This window comes from Chiroxiphia lanceolata, chromosome 1 (genome assembly GCF_009829145.1).
Source record: "Chiroxiphia lanceolata isolate bChiLan1 chromosome 1, bChiLan1.pri, whole genome shotgun sequence".
Classification (NCBI taxonomy): domain Eukaryota; kingdom Metazoa; phylum Chordata; class Aves; order Passeriformes; family Pipridae; genus Chiroxiphia; species Chiroxiphia lanceolata.
This window is the reverse complement of record NC_045637.1, coordinates 47,323,383-47,350,080: the sequence shown is the minus strand read 5'-3', so window position 1 is coordinate 47,350,080 and position 26,698 is coordinate 47,323,383. Positions and strand designations below refer to the sequence as shown.

The following is a 26,698-nucleotide window of genomic DNA, read 5'->3' as shown; positions in this document are numbered from 1 at the left end:
TGGGAGGGTACAGCTACCTGTGTTGTGACCACCCTGGAAATTAAGCTGTGGCCATGTGTTTCTGGTCCTCATCTTGCAATTTCTGTTCTGTAGTTGTTTCTATTGCTGCCAATAGTGATTTAAAGCAGTAACACTAAAATCAAGAAAGGTTGTTACTGGAAATGGTCAAAAAGAGGCTCCTGCAATCTGAAAAACCTGTAAGTAGCAGTGCATGGAAATCTCTATCAGGGTATAAAAAGAGCTGTATAATTTTTTGCATTCTGTTCACATTTTACATGATTTTCAGTGTATCAAGTATTAGAATTTGTCTATCTTTTTACCTGAAAAACACAGTTGCAAGGGAAGTTTAATAGATGAGTAATTATTTTTTCTCTCCTAATATTTTGTTGGACTTTGTGCTTTTTGTACCACATTAATGAACCATACAGCAGGCCTTGGATTTTGTAATTGCTTACAAGGTGTTCAATTTGGGCAGATATAAGCCATACCCCTTCAGCGTTATGGGTAAAGTCAAGCACGTGCATAAACAAAATTCAAAATCTATTGAAATGTAGCCCAGACATAGCTATGATACACTGAAGGTCATGCACACATTCCTATCACACGAGCAAAAACTTTCAGTTATACTCTGAAATTCGTTTTTACAGCTGTGTTGTATGCATCCTGTCACGAATAGCCTTGCTTTACAAGGGGAGCGAGTTGCACGTCCCCCCTCAGCCTTTCTTCAAGCCGAGCCCCGGGTGTGAAGGTCAAGTGAGACAACTTTGTCCCCTTCACCCTTCCAGGTCCGCGCCGCTTTCGCCTTCTCGGCCTGTCAGCAAGTTCGTATCGTGCCATGGGGAACTCCTACACTTGCCGGCGTCCCTTTTGTTTCGAATGGAAACCCCAAGGCCACCTGCAGCCCAGGTACAGCCGGGGGTGATCTGGCGCAGGTAGGCGGGCCGAAGGATGGCACGGCGGGAAGAGCATCACCCAGCCCCGTTCGCTTCCAGCCCCGCGGCTCTGCCGCGCTCACCCCGCGTTACCCACCCTGCGTTACCCACTCGGGGCTCCGGGCGCGCCCTCTCGGCCCCCCAGCCCCGCCCGCCGAGGGGTCTCTCGGCTGCCGCCAACTTTCACCCGGCGGGGCTCCGCACGGCCCCGTACACACTGCGGGCGGGCGACCTCAGAGGGGCGGCGAGGCCGGGCTCGGCTCGGCTCGGCTCGGCTCGGTTGGGCTGGGCTGGGCTGGGCTAGGCTGGGGCGGGCGCCGCCGCAGTAGGGCGCGCTGGCGGCGTGGGACCGCCCTCCGCCCGTCCTCCCCTCCCTCCCATCCTCCCCTCCCTCCCTCCCGCCGCCGGCAGGGGAGGCCGGGCCGGCCGGGCCCACGTGCGCGGTGCCCGGGAGCCGCAGGAGCGGCGCTGCCATGTGTTTCCCTGGGCGCGCCGGCGGCCGGGGCAGCGCCTGAGCGCCCCCCGCCCGCAATGCTGCGGGGCGCCGCGGGGCTCTGCGCGACGCGGCCGCCCGCTGGCCCCTCGCCTTCTCCTCCTCCATGAGCACCTCGGCGGCGGCGGCCCCCGTCAGGCTGATGCCCGGCGGACACCCGGAGCAGGCGGCCGCCTGCGCCCCCGCCGCGGGCTCGGCGGCCGAGCGGGGCAGCCCCGCCGCCAAGGTGCCCGGCGCACCCGCGCCCGCCGCCGCCCCGCCGCCGCCCCCCGCGCCCTCACCCGCGGGGTCCCCGGTGCCGCAGGCGGCCGCTCCCGGGGTCCCGCGGCCGGTGGCGCTCAAGGGTCCGCCCACGGCCACCCTCCAGTTGCCGGCCAACTTGCAGCTGCCCCCAGGTGAGTGATCCCTAGCAGGCTGCCCCGATTGCGGGCATGGTACCGTGTCGCCACTTCCCTGCGATGTCGCGGTCCTTGCTGTCTCGGAGTGGGTCCGCAGGACGGGTATCCCGCCGCCCTGCCCTTGCTCCTGGGGACGAGGCGTGGCGAAGGACGGGCCGGGTGGCGGGGGATGGTGGTGGTGGTAAAGGTGTGTGTTTCACAGGTTGGTTTGCTGCCCCAAACTTCTGGGAACCGGGATGTGTGTCTGTCTTGCAGGGCATTGGGAATGTGACTGTGTTCAGTCAGTTAGCACTGGGGATGCTTACAGCCTGTCTGGAGGATGGATCTGGAAGTCTCTGGATTCAGGCAACTTCTTACTTTGCTGGATAGCACGAGGAGCAGAAGGAATATAACCAAAAACACAGTGGCCAAGTTACCATAATATGTGCCTTGAAATCGACTGATGGAGGCTTTCGTAGAACTTGGATGAAGGAGCATCCGGGGAGGGCTGTGTGAGCGGGGATTGGCGACTGCAGAGCGAGTCCCGTAACTTACCGTGCGGGTAAGACTGCCCGCGCTCCCGGGCAGTCCCACAGGAATTCTTTTCACTGGCACAACCAGGCCGATAGACCGTCAGTGAAACAGAATATTGCCGTGCCTAAGGAGGGCACTGCTGAAACATTACGTGTTGTTCCTTGAAACGCTTTTTTTTTGCGTAAAAGCTATGTGGAAAACGAAGAGTTCAGAGAGGTCCCGCGCTTCCTATAGCGGCAACGAAAATATTAATGGAGGAATTGCATAGTTCTGATAAAGACAGCTTAATTGGATAGCAGCAGAGGGTTAGCCAGGGCTCCTACCTGCACTTTCTCTCAAGAGGAAGAAAATGCTGTTGGTTCTGAACTTCCCTCTCTTCCCTGTCGGGCTGCATTTAAATGCTTTTTAAAAAAGAAAGTGACTTTGATTCAACTGGTTTTGATTTTGCTCTCTTGAGACCCCAAGATATGTAATGACTTTATTGCTATTTGGTGCTGTAATTATTTCCTGCCAGGACAGTTCTGTTGTTGGAGCATCTGTTGCAATTACTTTCAGGTCGAATGTTGCGGAAAAGGATGACTGGTTTTACAGTAATTCCTCTGCTAGTAGTGCATATTTGTTTTTTTTTTCTCTTTCTTTCCTCTTTTTTTTTTTTTGAATTGCAATATCTTTACCAAAGACATGCACCTCCCAAGGATATATATAATGCTGATGTAATTTTAAGAAGTTGTCTTTAGTCAGTAAGTTTCACTGTAGATTTCCCAGCACTCAGATTATGCTATAATGTCTGGGTAGTCAGCAGTCAAGGATGAGTCTAAATGTTTCCTCTGAAATGAGCCATGATGGAAATATATTAACTTCTTGTAGCAGGAGTCCCCAGGTATTCCGGTTTTGTATGTAATATTTTTGCTTTTGGGAATGTATTGACATTCAGTGAAACACCTTTCTATGAAGGTGAATGCTCGTGCAAATTGCCTACAGTTGGGGAACTACAAGTTGGCAAAACTTATGTTTTCTTCGTAGTGGGCTGGCTTTGATTACATCAAGGTATACTGTTGAATGTCATCTGACTTGTATTGTGGCAGTAGGCAGATGTCACAAAACTAGCATTACCCTTCAGTTGCATCAGCTTGTTTTCCTTGCTCCTGGGACAATGCAGCCTTTGTACTGGAAGTTCAGAGGTGCTGGTACTGTGCAGCATTGTAAATTAAAAGTAACAGTATGGATTTTAGTGCTTCAGAAGAAACGTAGAAGTTGTGAGATTTCAAATGGATCAATGTTTCATGGAAACTTGCCTAAATAATTGTTGTAAGGATGATATAAAAATGCATTCTGGCTTGAGTAAATGTTAGTATTTTACCTCTATCTTCTATGTGGATTCAATTTTTAATTAATAATAAAAAATGCAAGATGAATAGCATTAAATCTGCAAGTGTTAGTTTAACATGATTAAAAAAAGAAAGTGGAATAAACAACCAAATTCTTAGTCTTGAAAAGTTTGTATTTCAAATAAACTGCCAAATCTAGCCATGCAGGATAAAAATACAGAAGGGAGAATGCGCTTGGCTTTAAAATCACGGTATTCAACTTTTGTGGCATCTGCTAAGAAAAATGCATACAGAAAACATCCTTCCCTTGAGTTTCAAGGGAAGATGTTTGAGCTGTCTTGTTCTAAGGACAGCACTGCCCTTACTGGTCATCCTGAATTACTCATGAACTGCTTGTGTCCTGGAGCATGCATTGCTCTGGTGCTTCTATAGCGCTGCAGTCTGGGGAAGGAAGGGCGCCAGTGGAGCTGTGTTTGCCCCTGTGGCTTGGAGGGCAGTGGAGGTTCATGAAAGTCATGGATTTATGCTGTACTTTCTCTTCCATTTCTACCTCCCCTTTCCTCTTGCTCAGAATAAAGCCAGGAGGTGGGAAAGGCAGATAGATGACCAGGTATGACTCCTTGTGTCTCTGAGCACAGATTGCTCTTTTTACCTGCTTACCTAGGAAAGATTACTGGGCTTTGCAAGTTATCCAGGTCTTGAAGGACCCAGACTTACTCATGAGTAACAAGGGATTTTCATCACCCTCCTATGTGTTCCTCTGCAAAGTGCTGGGTTTCAGCAGAGTAGCTGTCAGACCAGTCCTGCTGGTACTCAAGGCCATCCTCCTGCACCAGTCCATCCCTGGCTTGTGGGTGACCACCTCTGGGGGTTTTAATAATGCAGTAGTACTCCAGCTGGGGACTGTGTCCTTCATGTACCGTCAGCCAGGGAGAGTCTGACCTGAGTGCTTGCTTGTGGTATTTTGACCTTACATACCATCAGCTGTTAGACTAAATGTTTGGGCTATCTCCTCCCCAATGGAGGGAATTTCTATGATCTACCAAAGGGATCCTTCCTGAGTTGCCCTCTTTGGTGACCAAGAACATGTTATCGGCATTTCAGAAGGCTTTGTGTGTGGCAGTCTGTGGGACTGGCAGGGAACAGACCAGCATGACCAGTGCAGTTGCTGTCTCTGTCCTGAGCTCTGCTCGTTGTGTGGTCTGTGCTGATGCTTATGAACCTGCAGATGTCTCCTGTCATGGACCATCTGCTTATCAAGAAACTGTGTCCTTGGTTAACGTGAGCTTAATGTTGCGGGGGGGGGGGAGGGGGGAGTGGATGGGCTGTGCTACTAATAGGAGGAAATAATTTACTTGGGAAGGGGAAGGACCGACAAGGGCTATGTCAAATGTCCATAGTTCACCTTAGTGCCTTTGGGCCCTGTACTGCTTTGGAGAACTGGAGGGTAGAAAAAGAGCATAGAAACAGCAAAAAGAATGTTAATGTTTTTCCTTGGTTTCCTTGTTTACTTTTCTTGAACTTAGGTTTTTGTCACTTTTCTGTCTGTACTTGTGGCTTTCATTCAATCCCTGGCCCTGGAATGCTCATAACAGGCAGGTGTTGAAAGGACAATTAATAAATATATCCACTTCTCTTCTGGTGGGATGAAAAAATACAAAACTGAACCAGATGCCAGGGATCCTCTCCATTGTTACCTTGGATCTGCTTCCAGCAGGGAAGCTCTTCAAAAAGCTCATCTCATGCCACTGCTGCTGGTTACAGGGATGGCAGCAGCTGCCATCAGCTGTCTCTGGTGTGTGTATTTCTGTTTTATGCTTTCCATTATTGCTAACACCAGTGGGCCTGAGCAAGTATGGTGTCAGCAAAGAGAAGTCACTCCGAATTTACTGTAATTTGAATGAGTAATCTGGTGGAAGGCATGGTCTCTCTAAGTTTCCTTTGTACCTGACTGAGGGGGGAATGGCAGCAGGTACAGCTTCTTTGTTTCTCTTTGCAGCTCAGTCTTCTTCAGTTGGATGTTTTACCTTGTCCCTGGCAGGTTTTCCACTGCCTGCAGCTTATCTAGGCTGATAGTGGATAAGTGTTCAGAAAGCACAACCACTGTTTGTGGCAGGTGGTTGGAGCTGTGTGGCAAAAGGCAGTCAGTCAGCATGTGGACTCCTGTGGCTGGGAAGGAGAGAGCTGATGTGGGTATTCCAAAACTGCTGTGGGGTGGTATGGAGCCTGGTCTTGTTGGGTTTCTCTTAATTGGATATAGAAACTAAGGTAACCTGAAGAGGTAAGGGCAGATAAACATCTGGATGCTTCTGCCTTCTGCTTTTGAAGTTGACCTAATACCTTTCAAGTAAAGTGCTAAGAATCTCCCTCTTCATGTTCTAGTTGGTTGTTTCTCAGTAGTAAAACCACACCGAGAATTTGTTATTTTCATATTTATGCTTTGTTTTAGAATTGGAGGAAGCCCTGAATTTGAAATACTTCTTAATTTAAATTATACTTGGGTAGGAGTAGGCTATCTAACGATTTCTTGTTTCAACAGGACAAAACCCCCTAGAAACTCTTTTGAAGTCTGCAGTTTTTAGATGCTGATAATCCCATGAAATCTGAGTGTAGTATTTGTGCTGTAGGATGATCAGTAGGCGTTAAATAATACATTATTGTAACCTTTTGTATCCCAATAGTGTCCTTTAGCAGATTTCTTGGGATGGATTCTTTGCAAACTTCTTTCTTCGCATCAGGTGACACCAGTCAACTTTTTTTCTTTCTGAGGAAGGGTCAGCAAAGCTTTGACAGGCTTGAAGAACTAAGTCAAATATAAAAAACAGTGTCTTCTGCTGTAACCAGTAGAAATTTTGGCTGCTCTGTAGCACTTGATTTTGCTTTCAGGACTGAATGTGACTAGCAAAACAATGCCTTCATATCATTAAATGCACAGCCGTGTTGGAATTAAGATTTAAATCTTGGCAGAAGATATAAAGCTAATGTCTAGATTTATGGTTTTCACGCACACAGAAAAGTAGATGCATTCTGAATACTGAAGCATGGAAATATGATGCTCAGTAAAATTAATGCTAAATGCTGTTCAGATTTTACAATCAATTGGAGTGTATTGCAAAGAACTACAGCTACAGTTTGGTGAATGGTAAACTTTTTTTAAGCCTTAGAAGAGAGAGAATGTGAGCCTAACTTGTGTTGCTTTTGCACTATTTAAAGGACCCTGCGGCTTTTAGCAGTAAAAATAGCATCATCCACACACAAGTGACAGCTGGAAGAAACCCTAATTGTGTTTTGGTATTCTTTCACCAAAGATACTGACTAAACTAGGTAAGCTTCTGTGTTATTATTTTGAGTAGTTGCTGTACCAGATTTTTTTAAGGTTATTTTAGAGATCCAAGTATTTGTCATGCCATGTGATAGGAATCTGTGCTGCGTTTAGTGGGTAGGACTGTAAATGATAGCTGTATATGCGAGTTGTGCTGTAAGTTGCAAAGCCTCTGATAACTATCAAAGATAAATAATTAGTACTGCCCTAATCACTTATGCAAAACCAAAATACCTTTTTCTGAATTCTTTTTGCATGAAGCTATTTCTCTGAAAACTGATGATGCCAGAAGGAAAGCAAGTATAATTTGCAAAATGGAAGAGATCACAATAGACATTTTTAATTGTCAGGATTAAGGTCTGTTCTGCCATCTGGGTCACGTTTAGAACAAAGTCCACTAACAGATCTTTTCCACTAGTGTCTTGAGGTAATAGTATCTGACTGCAACTGAAGCAGGCTAAAAATGGCAGCAGGCAGAAGATACATTTTGCTAATGAGCAAATCTGGAGTCTGTTAAGGCTGGAGAACTGGTGAAGCTCAGTGATCTTACTTGTGGTGTAAGACTAGTCAGATGATATGATGACACTTCATTGATTTTCTTAGCTTGTGCTTGCAGACTAGTGCACACTTCCAGTTTGGTGGAGGCAGAGAAGATGCTTTCGTTAGTACTGGCTGCTCCTAGGAGTTGCCTGGGAAAGCAGATTTCCTTGTGTAGATGTCCAGGCTAGATTAAGAAGTGGGTGAAGCAGCATACCCTGGTTGGCACAACACCTGAAGACTTTTGCTTGCAGCTTGCCCAGTGGCAGTTGACATGTAGTTCCAGTGGAGCCCTCAGAGCCAGATCCAGCTGACTGGTGGTGTATTACTAGGCAGTCTGCTTGGAGCTGCCAGTGCTGTGTGTTGAAGAGGGTAAGTGCGGTCAGAACACCTTATATATGGCTATCATACTAGGCACTCAACAAATACCCACAGTTTTGCTGACAGTTTCCACAGTATCTTTCTAGACAGAAGTTAATGCTCCCATGAAGGTTTTGATGTCCTCTACAGTAAGCTTTGTTTGCTCCATCACTCTTAAAACAAGGTGGTAATCAGTGTTAAAATTCAGTGTTAAGCCCTTAATTGTAAGTGAAAATCCATCCAACGGAGGAGTGAATTTGCACTTTTAGAAGAAATTGAGAAGTTGGAATTCAACTTTCTGCTGATCCCCAAGTGAGCAACAGGGAAACAAGTGTACCATTGCAAAATAAATATGGATTAACTGACTTGATTCTCCTCTTATTTAAAGGAGACAGAGATTTAAAGGGAGGTGATCTTGTCCTTTATTAGAACTCTATCAAGACACCAGTTCTTGGTATTCAGATGTTTTTATCATCACTTGATTTAAAGTTAAGATTTGTGGTTCAGCACTTCAGATTTCTCTGTAACAGCTTCATGGCTGTTCTAGAAGTGCAGGGTATTGGCATTTCTGGTCCTTAGAAAGCTGTATATAGTATTCACTCCAGTGAATACTAGGAGTACACAGGAGGGCGTGGTGTAGAGACTCAATGCTCTTTTCAGTGCAGTAGGAATTGTCTTGAGAGTAAGGAAGTGTCACTTTGGCTCCTTTGAGGAACTCTTTCACTGCCATCAGCTGAGTCTTCTGCAAATACTTGAAGCTCCTGCATGAGGTAATTTGGGTCCCAGAGAACTGTTAAGTCAGATCATCTTATCCATAGACAATCCTAGAACTGTCTGATTAATGAGATAGGAAAGCAACCAAGCCTCAAGGAGCAAAGTTGCAAACCACAAAGATGAGATGGGGAAATGCTGATGGGAAATGATCCCAGTTGCTGAAAGACATGGCCCAAGGACAAGAGCTAGATGTTCTCAAGATATCAAATAAGACTTGTGTTACACAGCATTGGCTGGGAATCCCATATGCATACACACAATAAAACCAGCAACTCTTGGGATTCAGGCGTAATAAATACATTCTGAATTCAAATAGAAACAGTAGTGCCATCTTTTAACAGTGCCCAAACCTGTTGGTTATTTTCATCCCCTCCAAGAATCAGTGCAATGTCCTAATCTCTGATTTTCTTTAAAGGGTTGGTGTGGACGTCTGTTACTTGTTATAAATAAAAGGTATATTACCTTGCAACTGGTATGGTTATATTTTTGCTTAAGAGTTCTACTATAACTGAAAAATTGCATGGATATCAATGTATTCTCAAGGAAAGAAGCTCAACTGTCTGTGCAGTCGAGGAGAACTCTTGACTCTGAAATGTGGACCTATATTCTGTGAAAAAGCATCAGCACCAATTGCTAGTCTGTTAAACAGAGATATCTGTCTGGGCACCAAAATCCATTGATGAACAGAGATATCCATCTGGGCACCAAATTGCATTGATGAGCAGCTAGCCTCCAACAGCTTGGATAAGACTTACTGATTGAGTAGTGTGTGAAATTTGGCTTCAGATTTTTGCATTTTTAGCATTTTGTGTCTAGTTCCTGGAGAAAGGGAGGGAGAGGAGATGTTGTTTATGCTCATCAGACAAAGGTATGTGGTGTCCATTATTCCAGGCTGTTTGAAACAATAGGGTATCAGAGTCTGCTCCATCCTGCCTAGGAGTGATATCATCATCCTTTTCCTGGCTCCCTATGCTTCAAAAGGCTGTGTCTGTACTGGGTGTCTCAGGAGTTGGTGCCTGCTGTCAGCACAGAACCTTGCCAGAGAAAGGTTGGAGTTCCTGGAGGCAGCAGCCTTTTCTGGGACTGTAAGCCCCTCTGTTAGTGTGACAAAGCTGTGAGTATGTGGTGGTGGTTTAAAAAACTGCTCACAGCAACCCAGGCCGTCTGGGAAACACTAATGCTAGTGAAACAGTGCTGTCAACTGGACAGTGATGTCTCTGAGGGAAGCTAGTCACTGGCTTTGAAAAGGTGAGATGTCAGACATCAGCCTTAAAAGTTGTAGGCCACAGTCTACAGGAATCTGCAGTGCAGCGTTCGTGCAGTTGGCAAAGGTGCAATCAGCATCATTGAAGAACTTGTGGGTATAACATTGTATGGTATTTTATTTAGACTGTGTTCTGTTGTAGCATGAAAGTATATTGAGATTACGCCCTTTGAACTTTTCTCCTGACCTGGAAATTAATGATTTCCATATATGTGAGCAAAACAAAGTGTCTCTCATTGGATCTCAAAATCGGGCATCTCATTGTGACTCTGCAATATCTACATGCCAGTCATTGGTCCTGAGCTGTCACTGTAAAGACCACTTAGTTTAGAAGTTTCCCTGGAATGGAAGGTAAGAACACAGTGATTTCTGGGATATGTACTTAGTTACTTAGTGAAACAAAATGTGAATGGCATTAATTGTTTGAGGGCCTGGATATGTGCTGAATGATTCTGGTTGCTGCAGTAGTGGTGTTGATTATGGATTGATCGGTGCTGAATTTCTCTCTTGTCAACTGAAATTGACTTCCAAAGGTTGGTATGATTTGTTGTATGGAGTAAAATGCTTTGTGAGTGTAGTGCAGATACTGAACAACTCGACCCATAAGGTATAGATGAGCCCTCTACCGTGTTTATTTGGGAAATCTAAAAGCAATCACAGATGTTTTTCCAAGAAAAGCCTCAAACAGGCAATCTTTGTGACTTCACAGAAGACCTGTTGTCTGAAGTCAGTTGTATTTGAGAATAGAATTTGAGAATAGAAGTTAGAGCTCATCATTGGAAGCCTTTGGTGAGGTAACCCTGTGTGGCTGCTAGATCTCTGTTGTAGCTTCATTCCTAAAACAGTGAAAAGCACAGCTACATGTTGCCTCTAGATTGAGCTGTTGTCTTTGTTTCTTCATCTCTACTACAGACATTTGCAGTGATGTCTAGGAAAACTCAAGTACAGAGTGAAGGTCATGGGGAATAAGTAGTTCTCCTGCATGCAGTACAGACCATACTTCATCTGAAAACATTGCAGTCCCAACATATTAGAATGTAAGTCATAGATTATGTAAAAGTTGTCACTGTCTTTCACAGTATTTCATTAATTCTTCCTGCTTCTTCAGCAGTCTTTTACAGCTAGTCTGCAACACAATGCACCTTGATACAATCCCTGCCAGAACAGTCTATGTGTCTAATAATGTCTGGGTTTGGTCTTAGTCCCGTAATATGTTTTTATAACCTTTAAGTGACCTGCTGTGTGGGGCTCAAATGGGGTTGAAGAGGAAAAAACCTGCATTTTTTCTAAAGGATGGCTTTAGAGAGAAAAAGTATTTTCAAAACTGTTGCATGGGTTAGTAGTGTATGGCCTTTTATTTTCCAAATTTTGAGTAATCCTAGTCAGTCTAAGAAACTTAAAACTAATATTCCTTTTTTGTTGCCACTTAGTATCCTGCTAAAACATCCCCTTTAAAGCTTGGACTTTACCTTGTAATAACTACCTTAAAAACTATCCCTTTGTTTTGAGTAGCTCAGTGAAACAATGGGATTTGTTTAGGAACAGAGAGCACTGACACATTCCTGTTGTTTTAAAACATTTTTGTTGTTCACTTACTGATTTGGGACCTGAAAGTCTCATTTAGTCTTGTTTTTATAATTGATAGTAAAGTGTACTTTACTAAGGTTGGCAACATACCTGATGCAGACACTCCTTGTTTTGAAATAAGCTAAATTTACCCTTCTTTGAAAGCAGCTTTTGTAACTTGTGTTTTCTCAAATGAGTTTGGTCTAATTGTGGTTAGTTCTTACTTGCATTTTATTTTAGGAGCAAGAGACTTCTTTTCATTTCCTTGTGTTGTTCCCCAGCCAGCAGTTCCCAAGAGCTGTTGTGTTGAGCAGTTGCATTAGAAACCACGTAATCCAAGTGGTGGCTTAACTTGAAACTTCAGTTTCACGTGTAGCAGCATAAGGTGTATCTCCGCTGGAGCACAAATGCTGGATGGTTCATCTCAGGAAATTTCTTCTGGATGAAGTTCCCCTTCAGAAATGGCCTCGGGATTGCCTTACGTGGTGGAAGTTGCCCTTATGGTGGAATGCTTTTAGCAAACATCGGTGTTCAGTGCTGCTGGATGAAGGCCTGAGCTTCAGCTGGCAGCACAGCTTTGTGTTAACAACATTGAGATTTCCTTAACACTTATTCCCTGAAATACAGTGAAGCCCATGCAGGTGGCATTACCTACAGTGGCATAAACAGATCTCTGTCACTATCCCATAGCACCTTGTTCATGTCTCTGGTGAATTTTTGCTGCTTTCTTGTTACAATGCAGAGGTATCTGGAAGCTGCTCCTCCTTCTAACCTGTGTTTCTTGGTTTCTGGGTTGGATGCTAAACCAAGTTCAGAAAAAGCTGTATTTCCTTGACTGGTGGTGTTGGGACAGCGAAAGTTTGCAGCTGAGGTATCTCATGTTTGAGCAACAAATGGAATTTTGTTAGGATGCCTGTGATTTTCCATTTTCTCACAATGCTGGCATGTCTGTTCTGGGTGGTGGCTGTCTGAGCTTTACAGGAGTGATGCCAGGCACTCCTAGAGGCAGGGTTCTGCAGGAACCCTCTTTCAGGAGAAGGAAGATCACTGGGCAGAAAAGGTGTGGATCTCAATGAGACCTCTTCAAGATAAGAAGGTTTATCATGGCTACTTCTGTGCAGGAAACTGAGTTGAGTTTTGGTTGTCAGGTCCTTCCCCTCCAGCCTTGTCACAGGATTGCAGCTGAAGGAAGGTGTGCAGGGAACAAATGGTTGAAATAGAGGATTCTATTTTAACTGCCTTCTCTGTCAGCCAGGAAAAACAAATAACTTTCCAAAGGAAAATTATTGGCAAGATAGGCAGAATATCAAGGGACAAAAGTCTCAATTTGTTGTAAATAGGGCTCTTTGTTAATCTGCAAGAGACACCTGAGTCCTCCAGCCGAAGCACGTGAGAAATAATCCCTGACGGTAACTGGTCACTTGAGTTTGAAAACAGGAACAGATTTGTAGCTCCAAAGGCACTGTGCCTTGCTCTTACTGCCCAAATGCTTCAATGCTGAGGAAATCCTTCCTGTTCTCTGAAACAACTCCAGTAAAACTATCAAACGGTGCATTCTTGGAGGTGCCGCCCAAAACTGGGCACCTGCGGTGTAACGAGAATGCCTTATTGCTGTTCAATTACTACTGCTGGTGCTGATATTTTGTTCAGAGATTGCAGATATCTTTTCTGGTTTTACATGCCGTGCTGAGAGGTGTTAGCTGAAATGTCATGTTTCAGCCGTTCAGAGGTTGGTTGTTGTGTGTTGTCCCATTCCTCCCCCACCCTGCCCATTTTACTGTGGAGTTGCAGTGACTGCAAGAACTGATCCGTTTTCACATTAACATTTGCCTTCTAGTGAATGTGAAAACAGCTCTTGATAAGAAATACTGTCTTTCCCCCCACCGAGTGAAGAATGTGGATTCTTGCACTTACCCTCATTTCTGATAGCAGCATCTTGGAAGCTTGCACGAGTCTGTTTGTGTGACCTTTGTATTGCGAATCTCAAGGTTACCATCACCTACTGTTCCCTCATTTCACACTTGAGTAGCTGTATGTAGTGTATGAGACTTTGGATATTGGTTTTGAGTGCCATGGAATGTTTTCTTCTGGCAGAAGATATCTTCTATGTCTCCTCTTGATGTCTGTGCTATTGACTGCAGTATTGGGTTGTTGCTTTTGTTTCTAGGCAGGATGGGAGTATCAAAACATTGGGGGCATTTTTAAGTTGTGTAAAAGTATAAGCAAATTGTGACAATCACTGTCTAAATAAGATGGTATGAAAATAAAATAAGAAATCCAATATGTTTTCTGTAATTCCAGGTATTCATTGATTAAATTAAATGATCCATCTGTACCTAAATATAATTATAGTCTTCAGTGGAGGAGGAGAAAGCTGAGTTGTCAGACAGAGTAACAGTATTTTTCTGAATATGCAACTGTGTTGTGCAGCTGCCCCATCTAGTAAAGGCTGCTTGAGAAAGGAGGGAATCATCTAGATGCTTCTCTTGCAGTTCTTAGTGTGTGCTATGTGAATGGAAATGCGTTGATGTTACAGAATTTTATACCAAGTTTTGTGTTGCCTTGCAATATTCTCTTATGCTTTTAAATGTGGAGGATGAAAACCTGTTACTAAGCATGTGGTTAGTAGCTTGATCTTTGTTTTTAAAAAAAAAAAAACAAACCAACAAAACTCAAGTCATGGAGCTTGTGCCTTTTTCTGTTATACTCACTTAGACAGAAGCAGTGTTTTAGGCTGTATTGTATGGCAATATTTTGACAGCTTTCAGACTAGCCAGGTAAAAAGACTGTTTCACTGATGAGATCTTATTTTACACTAAGAAAGATCGTAAGTGTTCATGGATCTGGGGTTCTTCAGATATTGGATAACTTGCAAGAAAATTTAATGCATTCCAAAAATGTTAAGGTACTCTTATTTGCATGTCTGGCATTCTCCCATACCTTCCCCTGTTCTTTTATTCAAAAGGCCTTTGTTAAGTGAGGGTGTTTGAGATGAGGGGTTTTCAGTGGTGGACTTCGCTGGAGCCACTGTTGGAGGTGCAGCTGCTGTTGGAGGTGAGACACCAGCAAAGGTAGGGGTCTCTACAGCTCCCTTGAAGGATCTGAAGCTGTTCAGACCAGGTATCCAACTGGCATTTTGTATTTGTGACCATGATGAAACCTCTGAATTTTCCAGAGCTGAGCCCTGAGGGGCCTGGGAAGGAGACATTGGTTTGGAGCTGAATGGTTTCCAAATGCAGGGAATATGGGACTCTGTATGGCTTGTGACTGATACTGATTCCCCTTAAGGTGATTTCCATTAAGTTTTAATACAAATACGCATTGCTGTTTAATGGTTTGTCGTTACTGCTGAGGGGGTAGGAGAAACATGGTAGGTAAGACTTTTTTTCTTTCCCACTGGAATCTCCCAGTTTGTAAACTGCTTTGATAAAACCATGCATTTTAATGCTTTTGGACAGACCACTGACAGAGGGACAGCTTCAAATATGTGATGGCCTTGGCTTTCATGGGAGACCACTGCCCTCTGACTGAGGGGAATGGTCTTCGTACAGGCAGGTGAACTGGTACTAATCAGGCTTCAGTCCCCATTGCAGTTTTCTCTAAACCATATATTCACGTCTAAGCATGTGCCTAAATGTTCAGAAACAAGGGGCAGCCAAGTGTGATAGTGGTGATTAATTTTGCAGGTTGAAGAGCTGCTTGAAGTTACTGTCAGAGTAATCCCAGAGTGTGTGTAGAGGGTGTGTCTGTTTTTTAAATATCCAAAATATCTTTTTGATTCAAATGACGAACTGCTTCTCAGTTTGCATCTTGTATGCATGTAGTGCTTCAATGTGGCCATGTACTTAAATCTTTCTCTTGAATTTTCTCTTGAATTTATGAATTCTTTTCTGTCATAAGACACAGAGTAAAGCTGATGTGCACTTAGTTCTTATATTTCTTGGCAGCTGTTCCTTGGAGTAAGAAACTAAATATTACATTATCAGTGTGGTCTAGTTATTTCTTCCACAGAAATATAGGGAAGCCGTAACATAACTTAGTTTCTAACAGTTTGAATGTTTTTCTTCAACAGGAACTGTTCTTATCAGAAGCAGTAGTGGCCACCTAATGCTAGTATCTCAACAAGCAATAGCACGAGCACAGAACCAGTCACAAAATAACACAAATGTGAGACCATCTGTGCCAACCAGCACTCCTGCAATCAGAATATGTGCTGTACAGGTAACTTGTCTCATAACTTTAATTTGACGTAGCTGTATGTTATGTGGTTATAACAGGGTTTGCAAATGAGTCGTGGAGGGTTAAATAAGTGTTTGAAGGCTTTCTGAACAGCGCAATGGTGTTTGGTTTTGCACCCACAAACATCACTATATGCTTTGCTTTCTCAGTTTGGAAAAACTGCTGTCTATTACATGTGGTAAAGCTCAAATTAATTAATTCCTCTCTGAGGATGATGATGTAAATAGTTTAAGAAAAAAAAAGTCAAACATCTGTGAAGCTGAGGACCTTTCCTGTTCCTCGTTCCCTGAGCTCTGCTGGGTTTTTGCTTCTGTCTCTTGTAATGCGGTCAGCATGCAAGAATAAGGAAATACATAAAAGTAACAGTTTACATATTTATTTAAACATTTTATTCTGCTTGCGTGTTGTCTGTTAAATGTCTCTGAATCTGTTATTGAATATTAAACTGGTAGACAAATAGATTTATTGAGCAGCATTTAAACTATATGGACTATGGGAATGATGCCTGCATTGTTACTTTAAGAGTATGTGTCTTGGTTTGTATATGCCCCAACTTCAGTGTCTGTTTTGTGATTGACTTGTCTGACAACTGTTCTCTGCCCATGTATAATTATTTTTTATTTTTGTTTTTTTCAAGAACTCTGGCACCCAGTTAGTAAAAAAAGTAGCAGCTTCTCCTGTGAAAACATTATCTCAAACAACAAATACTGTGGTTTCTACTGCTCAGCCACCTGCTATAATACGGGTAGGTTGCAGGCTTTATAGTATGGTAGAATAAGAATAAGTGACAAAGAATTGGAGAAAATATTGATGCATTCTTGTTATTTCTAACTATAATCTGGTTTTTAGTAAGCTTAGTAACCTTTGTACTCGCAATAAATTATTTCCTGAATATATTTTTACATGCATAATTTGATTAGGCTTCTTTCAATGTGTGTCAGATAATCTTATCTGTGCTACAGTAGAAAGCAATGAATAAATGAACAATGAATAAAATAAATAGTTCAGAGAGCCATTTCCAGTGCTTTGGCACTCTGTGACAGAGCTCCTTCAATCACTTGCTGACTCTTTTCTGGGAGATGAGACTTCCTAATGTTTTACTGTTGGGATTCCCTGATTCCTTAGGTGGGGGAAAAGGTATAACTTACCTTAGATGATGTTGAGGGGAAAATGAGCTGTCTGTGCCAGTCAAACTGGTTTTCATGTGTACGATTTTTTTCCCTCATTAAAAAGTGAAGGAAAGTCGTAGCTGAAGACCTATTCTTTGAGTATGGCAGATGGGTTCCACAGGTACAACTGTAAATAGACAGTGGTTGGAAATTCCTCATTATTTTTAGGTAGTGTTTTTTTCTAATTTCCTAAGTCTTATTTTGCCTTTTCCGGAGAAAAATGTTGTAGGACTCTTCTGAAGAGGCTCTTAGGACCTGTAGAGTATGAGAATTTTTGTAGATGTGGTTCATCTTCTTGGGGACCACAGACTTCTGGATAAGCTTTGGTGAAAAGAAAGCTTCTTTTTTTTCTGTGAATAACATGTTCTATTCTCCTCGTAGTCTGGAGGAGAAATCATGAAGAAGTCTGGCTTGTACATATATTTTGTGAACAAGAGTTTGAAGGAGACTGGGCTGTAGCAGTTGACCAAACACTCAGTAAAAGAACAGGATCAGTCATTGAAAAAGCATGCTGGATATATGTTCTTGACCATGAGGATGTTTGAAGAATTGGGGGATGTGTTCGCTGTTAGTGGTAACTAACAGTCTCACGAGTTTGTCCTCCTGCTGTTCTTCTGTATCAGCAATTGAAAACTACTCACACACTCTGTCTGTGATCTTTTTCTGCTTCCCTCTCACTAGAGATGGATAATGTTGGGGCTAAAGTGGAAAACCCGGAGGTCACTCTTAATACATTTTCTGTTTTGCTGAGAATGGAAACAACATATGTTTTTTTGTCTAAGAACAGTAATGAATATTCCTTACATTTATTTTGGAATGCTAGCTCGTAAACCATGTGTTTGTGACCGCTGCATAGAGATCTTTAGGATATAAAAACAATAGTTATCTACTATACTACCCTTGCACTGGGGAGAAGAAATGAAGGTCATCCATCATCTGATGGATGAAGTTGCCTCCATCCTCACACTCTCATGTGGATAAACACTGAGATTCATCATGCTATTAACTTTTCCTTTTTTAACTTACATCTGCCTTTGGCTTGGTTCTTTGTACTTTTAGTTCAGTTTTGATGTAATCGACTTGAGTTCTTCTGAGATACTTAGAGACATAGATATGGAGTATTTTTTGTAAGCTTTTTTTTTTTCCTGTTGTAGAAACTTCAACACTTGTTCAACTGTAGGGCTGGATTTAAACAGCAAGAATGATGACTCTAGGAAAAATTAGTAGTGCTGTTTTGTTTGGAGTGGCTTCCTTGGAGCCCTTCTGTTTTGCAGAGGATTACAAAGCCCTCTGTACAAGTTCCTTGTGCAGTGAAGACTAAAGAGTTGCAAGATGGGTACATCCTGCCATCACATGGTCACTGTGCTCCTTACCCTGGAGTGGACAAGAGAAGAGTGCTGACAAGGGAGTCTGTGCATAAAGTTGATGGAATCATTTGGGGAAAGGAAGGCAGAGCCCTTGGGTCTGATTTCCTTGGCAGCAATTAATTTATCAGTCTTGAAAGACCTTGCTGATCTTAGTCTTGACAGCTTTTTGAGGTCACAGGAGAGGAGTGTTGGTGTGGAAGTATGATGTCATCACAGAAGGTGGGAGACAGTGGAGAGGAAATAATTCGGGATTTGGTTGTGTATCTTCTATCTTGTGCAAAATACAACTTGGAACACTACTATCTGCAAGACTCTCTAATTACTGACTCCAAGATTATTCTCCTCATCTACAAAAATATTTCTGTTTTTGACATTCCTAGATGTTTGAGTTCTAAGGTTAGACAAAATACCTGCACATTTTTATTTTTTAACTATTTTCCAGATGGGGTAACGAAGCTGCAAAGTGTCTAATTAACATCATGCTGGGGCACTTTCATTTAGATGCAGAGCACTTCTTCTCTTGAAATGACTTCAAAATATGCAGGATTGATGCCATTTTTTGTGGCGACTGTTTCTGTGTTGTTCAAAGTGAGAATGAGAATTGTCAGTAGTGAAAAAGGTTGACAGCAGATGACAGAAGTTAATTCCCATATATTTATTTTCCTGGGAAAAGGGTCCAGCAGACTTCCTGTTGTTCTCTCCCTCAGCTGATAAAATGCTGTTCTGGTCTTGATGTGTAAGCACGCTGGAATTTGCAAGAGATCAGCTCCTGTTTTCAACTTTTAAAAGCCCAGGGCACTGCAGCTTGGCAGATAAGCACTATGTCCCCATCCATCCTCCTTCTGCCCATCTGTTTGTGGGATTCTTGTGCCCAGTTTGCCTCCCTGTGGTCTTAGAGCTGTTGAGCCTCATCCTTGGAAGAGGCAGTGGTGGTGGCAAAGATCCTGCAGAGAGCTATTAAAGTGTTACCAACAGTGGGAACCTAAGCTGGAAAGCTTTTTGGTAGCTGCCTACTGCTTTCATGTCAAGCTGGCAGCAACTTGGGAAGGGGGGAGGACACCCCCCCATGAAAAAGAAAATTATAAATATATAACAAAAGTGCCAGTGTTTTGCTTTAGCTTTAAGTGTTTGTTTGTAGATTTTCCCTATCCTGAAAGACTTAAAAATCTTTTGATAATCTACATGAAGTCTGTCTAACTTTTGATTAGTTTTTGGTTTATCCATGGTAGGGTAAGTTAGACTCCTGTCTTACTATATTATAATTAATGCAATTAATAAGTATTAATTGCGATTGTTGGACTAGAGTGTTTAAATGTATTAAGAGTTAGTGAAAGCAACTGTATTGTGCAGACCTGAACCTAAAATATGGACTACAAAACCAGACTTTCCCTTCTTCTTGAGATGTTTGGAGGAAAAATTACACTGAAGTTTAGGTTTCAAATGTTTACCTGGTACTCTTGCTCTTCTATGACCTGCATGTTCACTCTGGCTTTTCAGTTTTTAAGTTGAGAAATCAAAAGCAGTGGTTTTTGCAGAGGCAAAGTCTTTTATTTGTATTGTATTCTGTTGTATCAAATGAACTGTGGTGGGATTTTTTGGTATGATTTGTTTCTTTTCTTTAAAATCTGAAGTAGAAATACTTCAGTTTAGTAGATTTTCATTTGGAAACTATGATTTTGCCTGGTTTGCAAAGGAGGGAGGTATTTTTTTCTAAACCTTAATTACTCTCCTGTTGCTGGAGCTTCTGAGTCTGTTGCTAAATTATAGTGAGATTTTAAAAAGAGGTCTCAAAATAACTGAATTTTGTGTGGGTTTCTGTCAGGGCAGAGGAGAAAGAGATCCAAATAGCTGCCCACAAGGAAAAGGAGGGAAGAACTTGTTAGGTCCATTTGCTGAGCCGGCTGATTCTACTGGCGCATGCATCCTTCCGAAGTGGACCGACATGATGTCTTCTCCCTAGTCTGTGTGTGATAGGAAGAGGAAGGGATGTCGCAACTGGGAGAGGAGCTTCACGGCAAGAATGGAAGATAAATAATCACTTAACATTGTGTTTGTCTTTGGAATAGTACCACCTGGCTTAGCATTGTCCAGAATTCATTAGTCTTAGACAGCAGAAGCCTGGCAAAGTTAATGTATTGCTTTCTTAAAGACAACTGTAGCTTTCTCTCTTCTTTCAGAGTTGCAGGCAGTGCTTTCAGTCTGGACACGCCTTTGTAATTTCTTCTCCTCGCCCTTGATTTATAAACAGAATTATGGCTGTGAGGGTTCTGTCACTTACTGTATGTAATAGAGCCTGTCCAAGCAAATGAATCTAAACTCTAAAAACAAAGAGAAAATCGTTTATTTGTATCTGAAATGGTAGTTGGAGGGAGGTTGCTACCTTACATGCTAGCAGAATCCAGTATGTTTGTCACGTTGTTCTTTGGTTAAAAAGTGTTAATTTTTCTCTTCAGCCAACAGCTGCAACACCTAATGTTGCTACAGTTACTGCTGTAAAGCCTTCGAGTACTGGAACACCTGTAAAACTTCCAGTTACAGGACCACCTGCACAAGCTATCTCCCAAAAGGCAGTCTCTGTGAAAGCAGAGGGCACAACAGTAGCACAGACCAGCGCTTCTACAGTAAGGAAAAAAAAGTTTTTAATTAAAAATTAACATTCTGTATGTTCATCAGAGGTTGGAGAGACAGTACAGCATCTAACAGTCTTCTCTTTATTTCCACACTAGGAGATGCTAGAGAATGTGAAGAAATGCAAGAATTTTCTTGCTACGCTAATAAAATTGGCATCTAGTGGACCTCAAGCCCCTGAGATGGGGCAGAATGTGAAGAATCTGGTGCAAAATCTATTGGTGAGACTTTTTTTAAAAACAAAGTCTGCATCATTTGCATATGGATTTTTACATTTGCTTTATCACAGTTTTGTTCCTTGTCTGTTTTTTTTTTAAACAGCTAAAGAGATGGATTCGTGACTGAGTACCTCTGACCCCTCTCTAAGTCTTATGTGATAACTCTGACTGTGCTGTGTTATTTTCCCCCTCACATTTGTTTCATTTTATACAGGTATCTGACAGCAGGAAGAGCTGATAGTGTTAGCACAGCTTCTGGGTCTGAACTGCATTTTTTTCATGTTAGTGTTGTTTTGAGTTCTCAATAGCAAGAATATCACTGTGTAGGTTGTAGTTCAGTGCTGAGTCCATACTACTGCTTTACTGCAAGACAGAACTGACTTACAAATTGATAGTGAAGCTCCAGTGGAACTAGCATGACACTATCAGTGTCTTTAAACAGTGGGATGGAGAAAACAGTGTGGTGGCTGCCAGCCACTCTTTCCTTGCATGTGGCTTCTATGTGCTGCTTGGGGCTGTACCCCAGCACAGCTGGGCTTTCTTGGTAATGTTTTCTCCTGCCACTTCTTGTCATGGCATTTGACCACTGCTGCTGCTTTGTTGTTCCACCGTAGCAGAAGGCTGTGTGCTGGTGGAGGAGGATGGCTTCGCTAGTTGTACTAAAGGACTTTTCAGTCTAGAGTAGTGTGGTGTAGAGAGGAGTAATTTCAGAGAGCAGACCGTTTGAAGATGCAACCTTGCAAAAATTTAATTCCTCTGCCTCTCTGTCTCTGCTGGACTATACACCTCTTTTTTTTTTTTCTTCTTTTTTTTTTTTTCCTCTTGAAAGCAGTTGTTGCCGGAGACTAATACATTGTTAACTGTGAACTTGTTTGGTTTTTATAGTATTTGAAAATCTGCCGTTCAGTATGTACAAAATAAATCAATATATTGTATGTGGGAATGAGTAAATGGTGGCTGTGAAATAAAATGGTCCTTAAGGCAGTGTTTCATGAAATGGGTGTCAAGCACCGTGTGCACTGAGACGTAGTGTATCAAACCCTTGGGTCTGTATCACTGAAACCTCAGTGATCCATATCCACATCTCTGTGAGATCTAACAGGCAACAGATCAAATGACTAAATGAGAGAGCTGCTGTAAGTTCTGTTTGTGAATACACAGCATTTAAAGTCCCTGCTCTGGTTATGTAGCAGCTTAGAACAGTTGCTCCAAAGGAGAATATGAGTGAGAGGAGTAATTTCCCTGCAGAAACAGATATTGGTGTTGCTCTTTATGTGTCTGTACCTTCTTGGAGGAGGTAATGTTCTTGATGACTCTGTAGCAGGGACTCACCTGGGGAGGTGAGGAAGGGCAGCAGGGTCTGGGGCTACCTTAACCCCTTTGTCGTGGCACTGGAGTAGGGAGTGAGGGGGTCTCAGAAGTCTGCTGCAGCTTCCTAACCCTCCCAAGCCCTTGAGTCAGGTGTTTGTGTTGACATAGTGGAAAGCTTTAAGGAAACAGTACTCTGCAATTCAGAGGACTGTTATCTTAGGGGTATGCAGAAGAGATGTTTTGATTGCCTTTGAAAGACTCTAAGTGTTCTGTTTTAGTATGCTATGTATGCGTTGGACTAGAATTGTCTTACAAAAACTAAGTTGTCTTTAGTCTTGGCTATCTTTAAGTTCATCTTTATGCAGATAAACTACCTTTACTGAAAGAAGTACTAGTAGTCGATTTAAAATATCTCTGCATAACAATGAGATACTGAAAAGGATCAAGTGCTACTTATAGTTTTTTCTATCCCTTCACTTTAGTAACTGGATGAGAATACCTATCCATAAGTGTGTTAACTGCCTGTAGCTGAATAAAGCAGTAAACAACTTGGATATTACTATAGCAAAATTACAACATTATTCCATCCTACCCCTCCCCCTTTTGTTTAAATGTAGCAAAATACAAATACAAGAAAAAAGTATTTGAGTACTTTAATAAATGATAATATAAATTTCCATTACTATTTTGATGGATCTCAGAAAAAAAGTCTGGTAGATTTAGTTATAACTTACTATTGTAATTATGCTTCCCTCTTAGGAAGCAAAAATTGAACCAGAAGAATTTACGAAAAAGCTATATATAGAGCTCAAGTCATCTCCACAACCATATTTAGTTCCTTTTCTCAAGGTAAGCATCTGATTATGGCCGTGTAGTATTTAATTGGGGAAGGGAGGAGGATCAGAAAAGAAAAGGAAAGAGTTGGGGCATTCAAATAGTTATTTGCTCAGGTCAGTTGAAGAAATGGTCCTTAACCTTGCTCTATGTGACTGTTGCACTTGGAAAGACAATTTTTGAGGGGAAGGAGAATTTTTGAGGAGTAATTTATGCTGTATTCTTATATTGTAGAGTAATTACCCTCTAGATGTTAGTGGAGACTAGTGTTTTGAAAGCATCTACAGTAGAGCAGCTATGCTAAGATAACCTCTTACTTTCTCATCAAAACTGTAGCTATTCTGAATTCTAATAGGGAAGACTGACAACAGTGGCAATGCATAGCTTATGCAGTGTTTAAGCTCAAAGAATCTACACAAAGCTATTCATCTGTCTGCTGGTTTGTGTTTAACTAGAGGTAGAACAAAAACCCTACCCCTTTCTCCAGAAAGGATCTGACAGTACTACTGCAGAAAAGAATCCCAGGAACTCTACCTCCATTCAAGCAAATAATCACATAAATTAAAAAATTCTCCTTAAGACTTCAAATCATATGGTAGAATGGTATTAACAAATAAAAATTAACGTCTTTGTTGTACAGCAGGCATTAAATTCCAGTGAAAACATGGAAAACCTGTTTAAATTTATTTAATTGCAACGTACAGCATATTCTTAGACTTGATAGATCTATACTTTTCCTTGACATTCATTATAGGTATAATGGAGAATAAAGGAAGAATAGTTGAGTGGTAAAGCTGGGACAGAGGTTTTCCTTGGTTTTTGACAGGCCACATAACAATGCATGTGATAATGTTGATATTACTTTAGATGGCTGGTGTTAATCTGTTCAAGTGGGGGATAAAAATTTTTGTTGCAGCGGTAACTTTTGAATGCCTTGCTAGCAAGTTTGCCATGACTGTTACCCTTGGTGCACAGACCTCAGGGTGGTTCTGCAGGAGTTAAGTTGGGTTCATCATGGGTCAGACCCATGACAGCAGAGCCACTGCATGTTTCTCCTGCAGCATGCTGCCAGCTATTGGTATCATCTAGGCTTTTCTGTTTTGGGCAGTATCCATACCACGTAATCCTTGACATGCTGCTCTCTCCCTGTTGCATGCTGTATTAATAAAGAAATACTGTGACTTCAAAAATGTTGTTCAGACATCGTCGGAGTTAGCTGACTTTGCAGTGTTGCCAATCCTTTAAAACATCTTGCACCCTGATTGCTTTTTTCTGAAACACTGTAAGGATGTGTAGTTAATACATACAATTAATTAGGTTGATCTGCAGCTCTGAGCAGCTGTGACAGAACTGAGTGCCAAATTGAAGATGATTTCAGGAGCACTTCTCGAAGGTGCTCCAAGGATCAGCACCGGCCTCGTTTGTCGGGGAAATGTTTGCACCTTGAGTCTGGAAAGAAATGTGATACTGCTTGTTGCCAATTCACTTTTATCTAGTGAAGTGGAATTTTAGGGAAGACTCTCTGGAGTCGTCTCTTATCTTTGAGCTGCAGGTTTTTGATGAAGTTGTGCATATTTGTTTTGACTGTTCCAAGAGGCACAAAAATACAGTGACTGGCTGTGAAGCTTGCTTGATTTTCAAGTCTGCTGGATGCTTTTGGTATATAAATTGCACCAGGAGCTGAGCATCCTTTTAAAAGAAAAGGAAGTGAATGTTAGAAGACGGGTGTGCTACAAAAGGTCCGGATGAGCAGACAATGTGCTCACTTGGTATGCTAGCATGTAAGACATGTTCCTTTTGCATGAAGTCCAAATCAGCAGCACTCGAAACTCTTACAAACTTTAGAAACTGTTAAGTGGGGAGGAAAAAAAAAAGGGGTTTTCAAGAATATGTAGGTGGCTGCAGAACTGATTTCCCCTGCTTCAGAGCTGTAGCAGATTATATACAGTCAAGAAGAAAAATCTGTAGAGAGCTTGAAGATTATTCTGTTTATTAACCTTTTCAAACACAGCTGTAGTAAAAATGAGATGTTGCCAGATTCCTTTACTTTTGTTCTCCTGCTTCAGAGAAGTAACTGGCTGAAGTTATGTTGGTGCAGCTCTACAGGCATTATTAAAGTGGTATCTCCCCCTAGTGTAGAGATAGCTGTATTGGTAGAGAAGTTCTCATGTCTTCAGATATGGGAATTATTGGATAATTTGTAGTTCCTTGTCAGACAGGCTTCATGAAATAAACACAGCTGTTCTAGTATAACAGGATTTTTTGGCAAAACAAAATTTTTTGAGGTAATAAAGCAGCTAAAATCGTTTTAGTCTGAAATATAAAGTCCAAATTGAAAAATCTAAACATAAGAACAGTGTTTCCCCATAGATGGGATTTGCTACATGTAGTGAAGCTGTGGTGACTGTTGACCTTAGCTCAGCCTCTGTTCACGTTTCTTGTTGTCTTCACTGAACAGTAGTGTCATCAATTTAAGGATACCCGGATTTCAGCAAAACTTGTTTGGAATAAGTAATTTATTGTCTCATGAAAAATTTAGTTAGAAGATGAGGAATAGGATTCAGTTACAAATGTATTATTGTTGTGGAATACTCTGTTGATAATAATCCAGTGTTTTTTCATATTTCTTTTAGAAAAGCATGCTTGCCTTACGGCAGCTAATGCCTAATCCTCAGAGCTTTATCCAGCAGTGTATGCAGCAGCCAGCTACAAACCAAGAAGTGGTTTCGACCTGTACCTCTGCAGTACCAGCTCCTTTGACAAGAGTGGCAACCTCAGCTGTAGCAACAACTGCTCTACCAGTTATAAAACCCGTGTCTGCCTCTGTAACAGTCACAGCCCCTCTAGTTGTAAAGCCACTCCTTGCCAGCACGTCGGAAACACCTTCTCTGCAGACTGTGAAGCCTGTTCCTTCCTCTGCAGTGGTGACAGCATCTCTTCAGCCTTCAGCTTCAGTCCTCACCACAACGATAGCAACATCAGGGCTGACTGCTGTCCAACCTGCCAAGCCAGTCTTCACCTCTGTGGTACCAACATCCTCTCTCCAGTCTGCAAAGCCAGTGCTGGTTTCTACAGTGACCTCTTCATCAACCACCCCTCTCCAGCCTCTGAAACCAGTCATTGGAACCCCGATTGGTATTAAAATCTCGCAGCCCAACTCTGTTGTTACGCAGTCAGTGGGTGCTCAGCATGTGGTTAAAGTGAAACAGTTGGTAAGATGGATTTCTCTGCCCCTCTGTAACTAACTGGGCTTCTTTATTTTGACTCTTGCAATTTTGTAAAGAAGGTACCAATTTGGACCTTTGGGGTTTTTTTTTTTTTTCTTTTAACACATAGGCTAATCTGTCTTGAGTTAATCAGTTACGTTTGTTGTAGTTTAGAAATATTGAGCCCTTGCTGAAAATGTGAATCTAAAGCCAAGCTGTCAGCTTGGTCTCGTGCAAGA

The 26,698-nt window shown here is 42.2% G+C and overlaps 1 protein-coding gene across 2 annotated transcripts in view; it reads left to right on the top strand.

Moving 5' to 3' along the window:
• The first annotated feature begins 1,434 nt into the window (after nucleotides 1–1,434).
• TAF4B (TATA-box binding protein associated factor 4b) overlaps nucleotides 1,435–26,698 on the top strand; it is a 70,603-nt gene continuing 45,339 nt past the window's right edge. The window contains exons 1-7 of one of the 2 annotated variants that reach the window (XM_032707682.1): nucleotides 1,435–1,820; nucleotides 15,560–15,708; nucleotides 16,364–16,471; nucleotides 20,716–20,883; nucleotides 20,989–21,111; nucleotides 23,179–23,268; nucleotides 25,887–26,465. In XM_032707682.1, the coding sequence (XP_032563573.1) occupies nucleotides 1,532–1,820; nucleotides 15,560–15,708; nucleotides 16,364–16,471; nucleotides 20,716–20,883; nucleotides 20,989–21,111; nucleotides 23,179–23,268; nucleotides 25,887–26,465 (1,506 nt within the window). In that variant the 5' untranslated portion in view covers nucleotides 1,435–1,531. Of the gene's footprint in view, nucleotides 1,821–14,729; nucleotides 14,776–15,559; nucleotides 15,709–16,363; nucleotides 16,472–20,715; nucleotides 20,884–20,988; nucleotides 21,112–23,178; nucleotides 23,269–25,886; nucleotides 26,466–26,698 lie in introns of those variants that run through there. The other variant, XM_032707689.1, reaches the window with a different exon arrangement.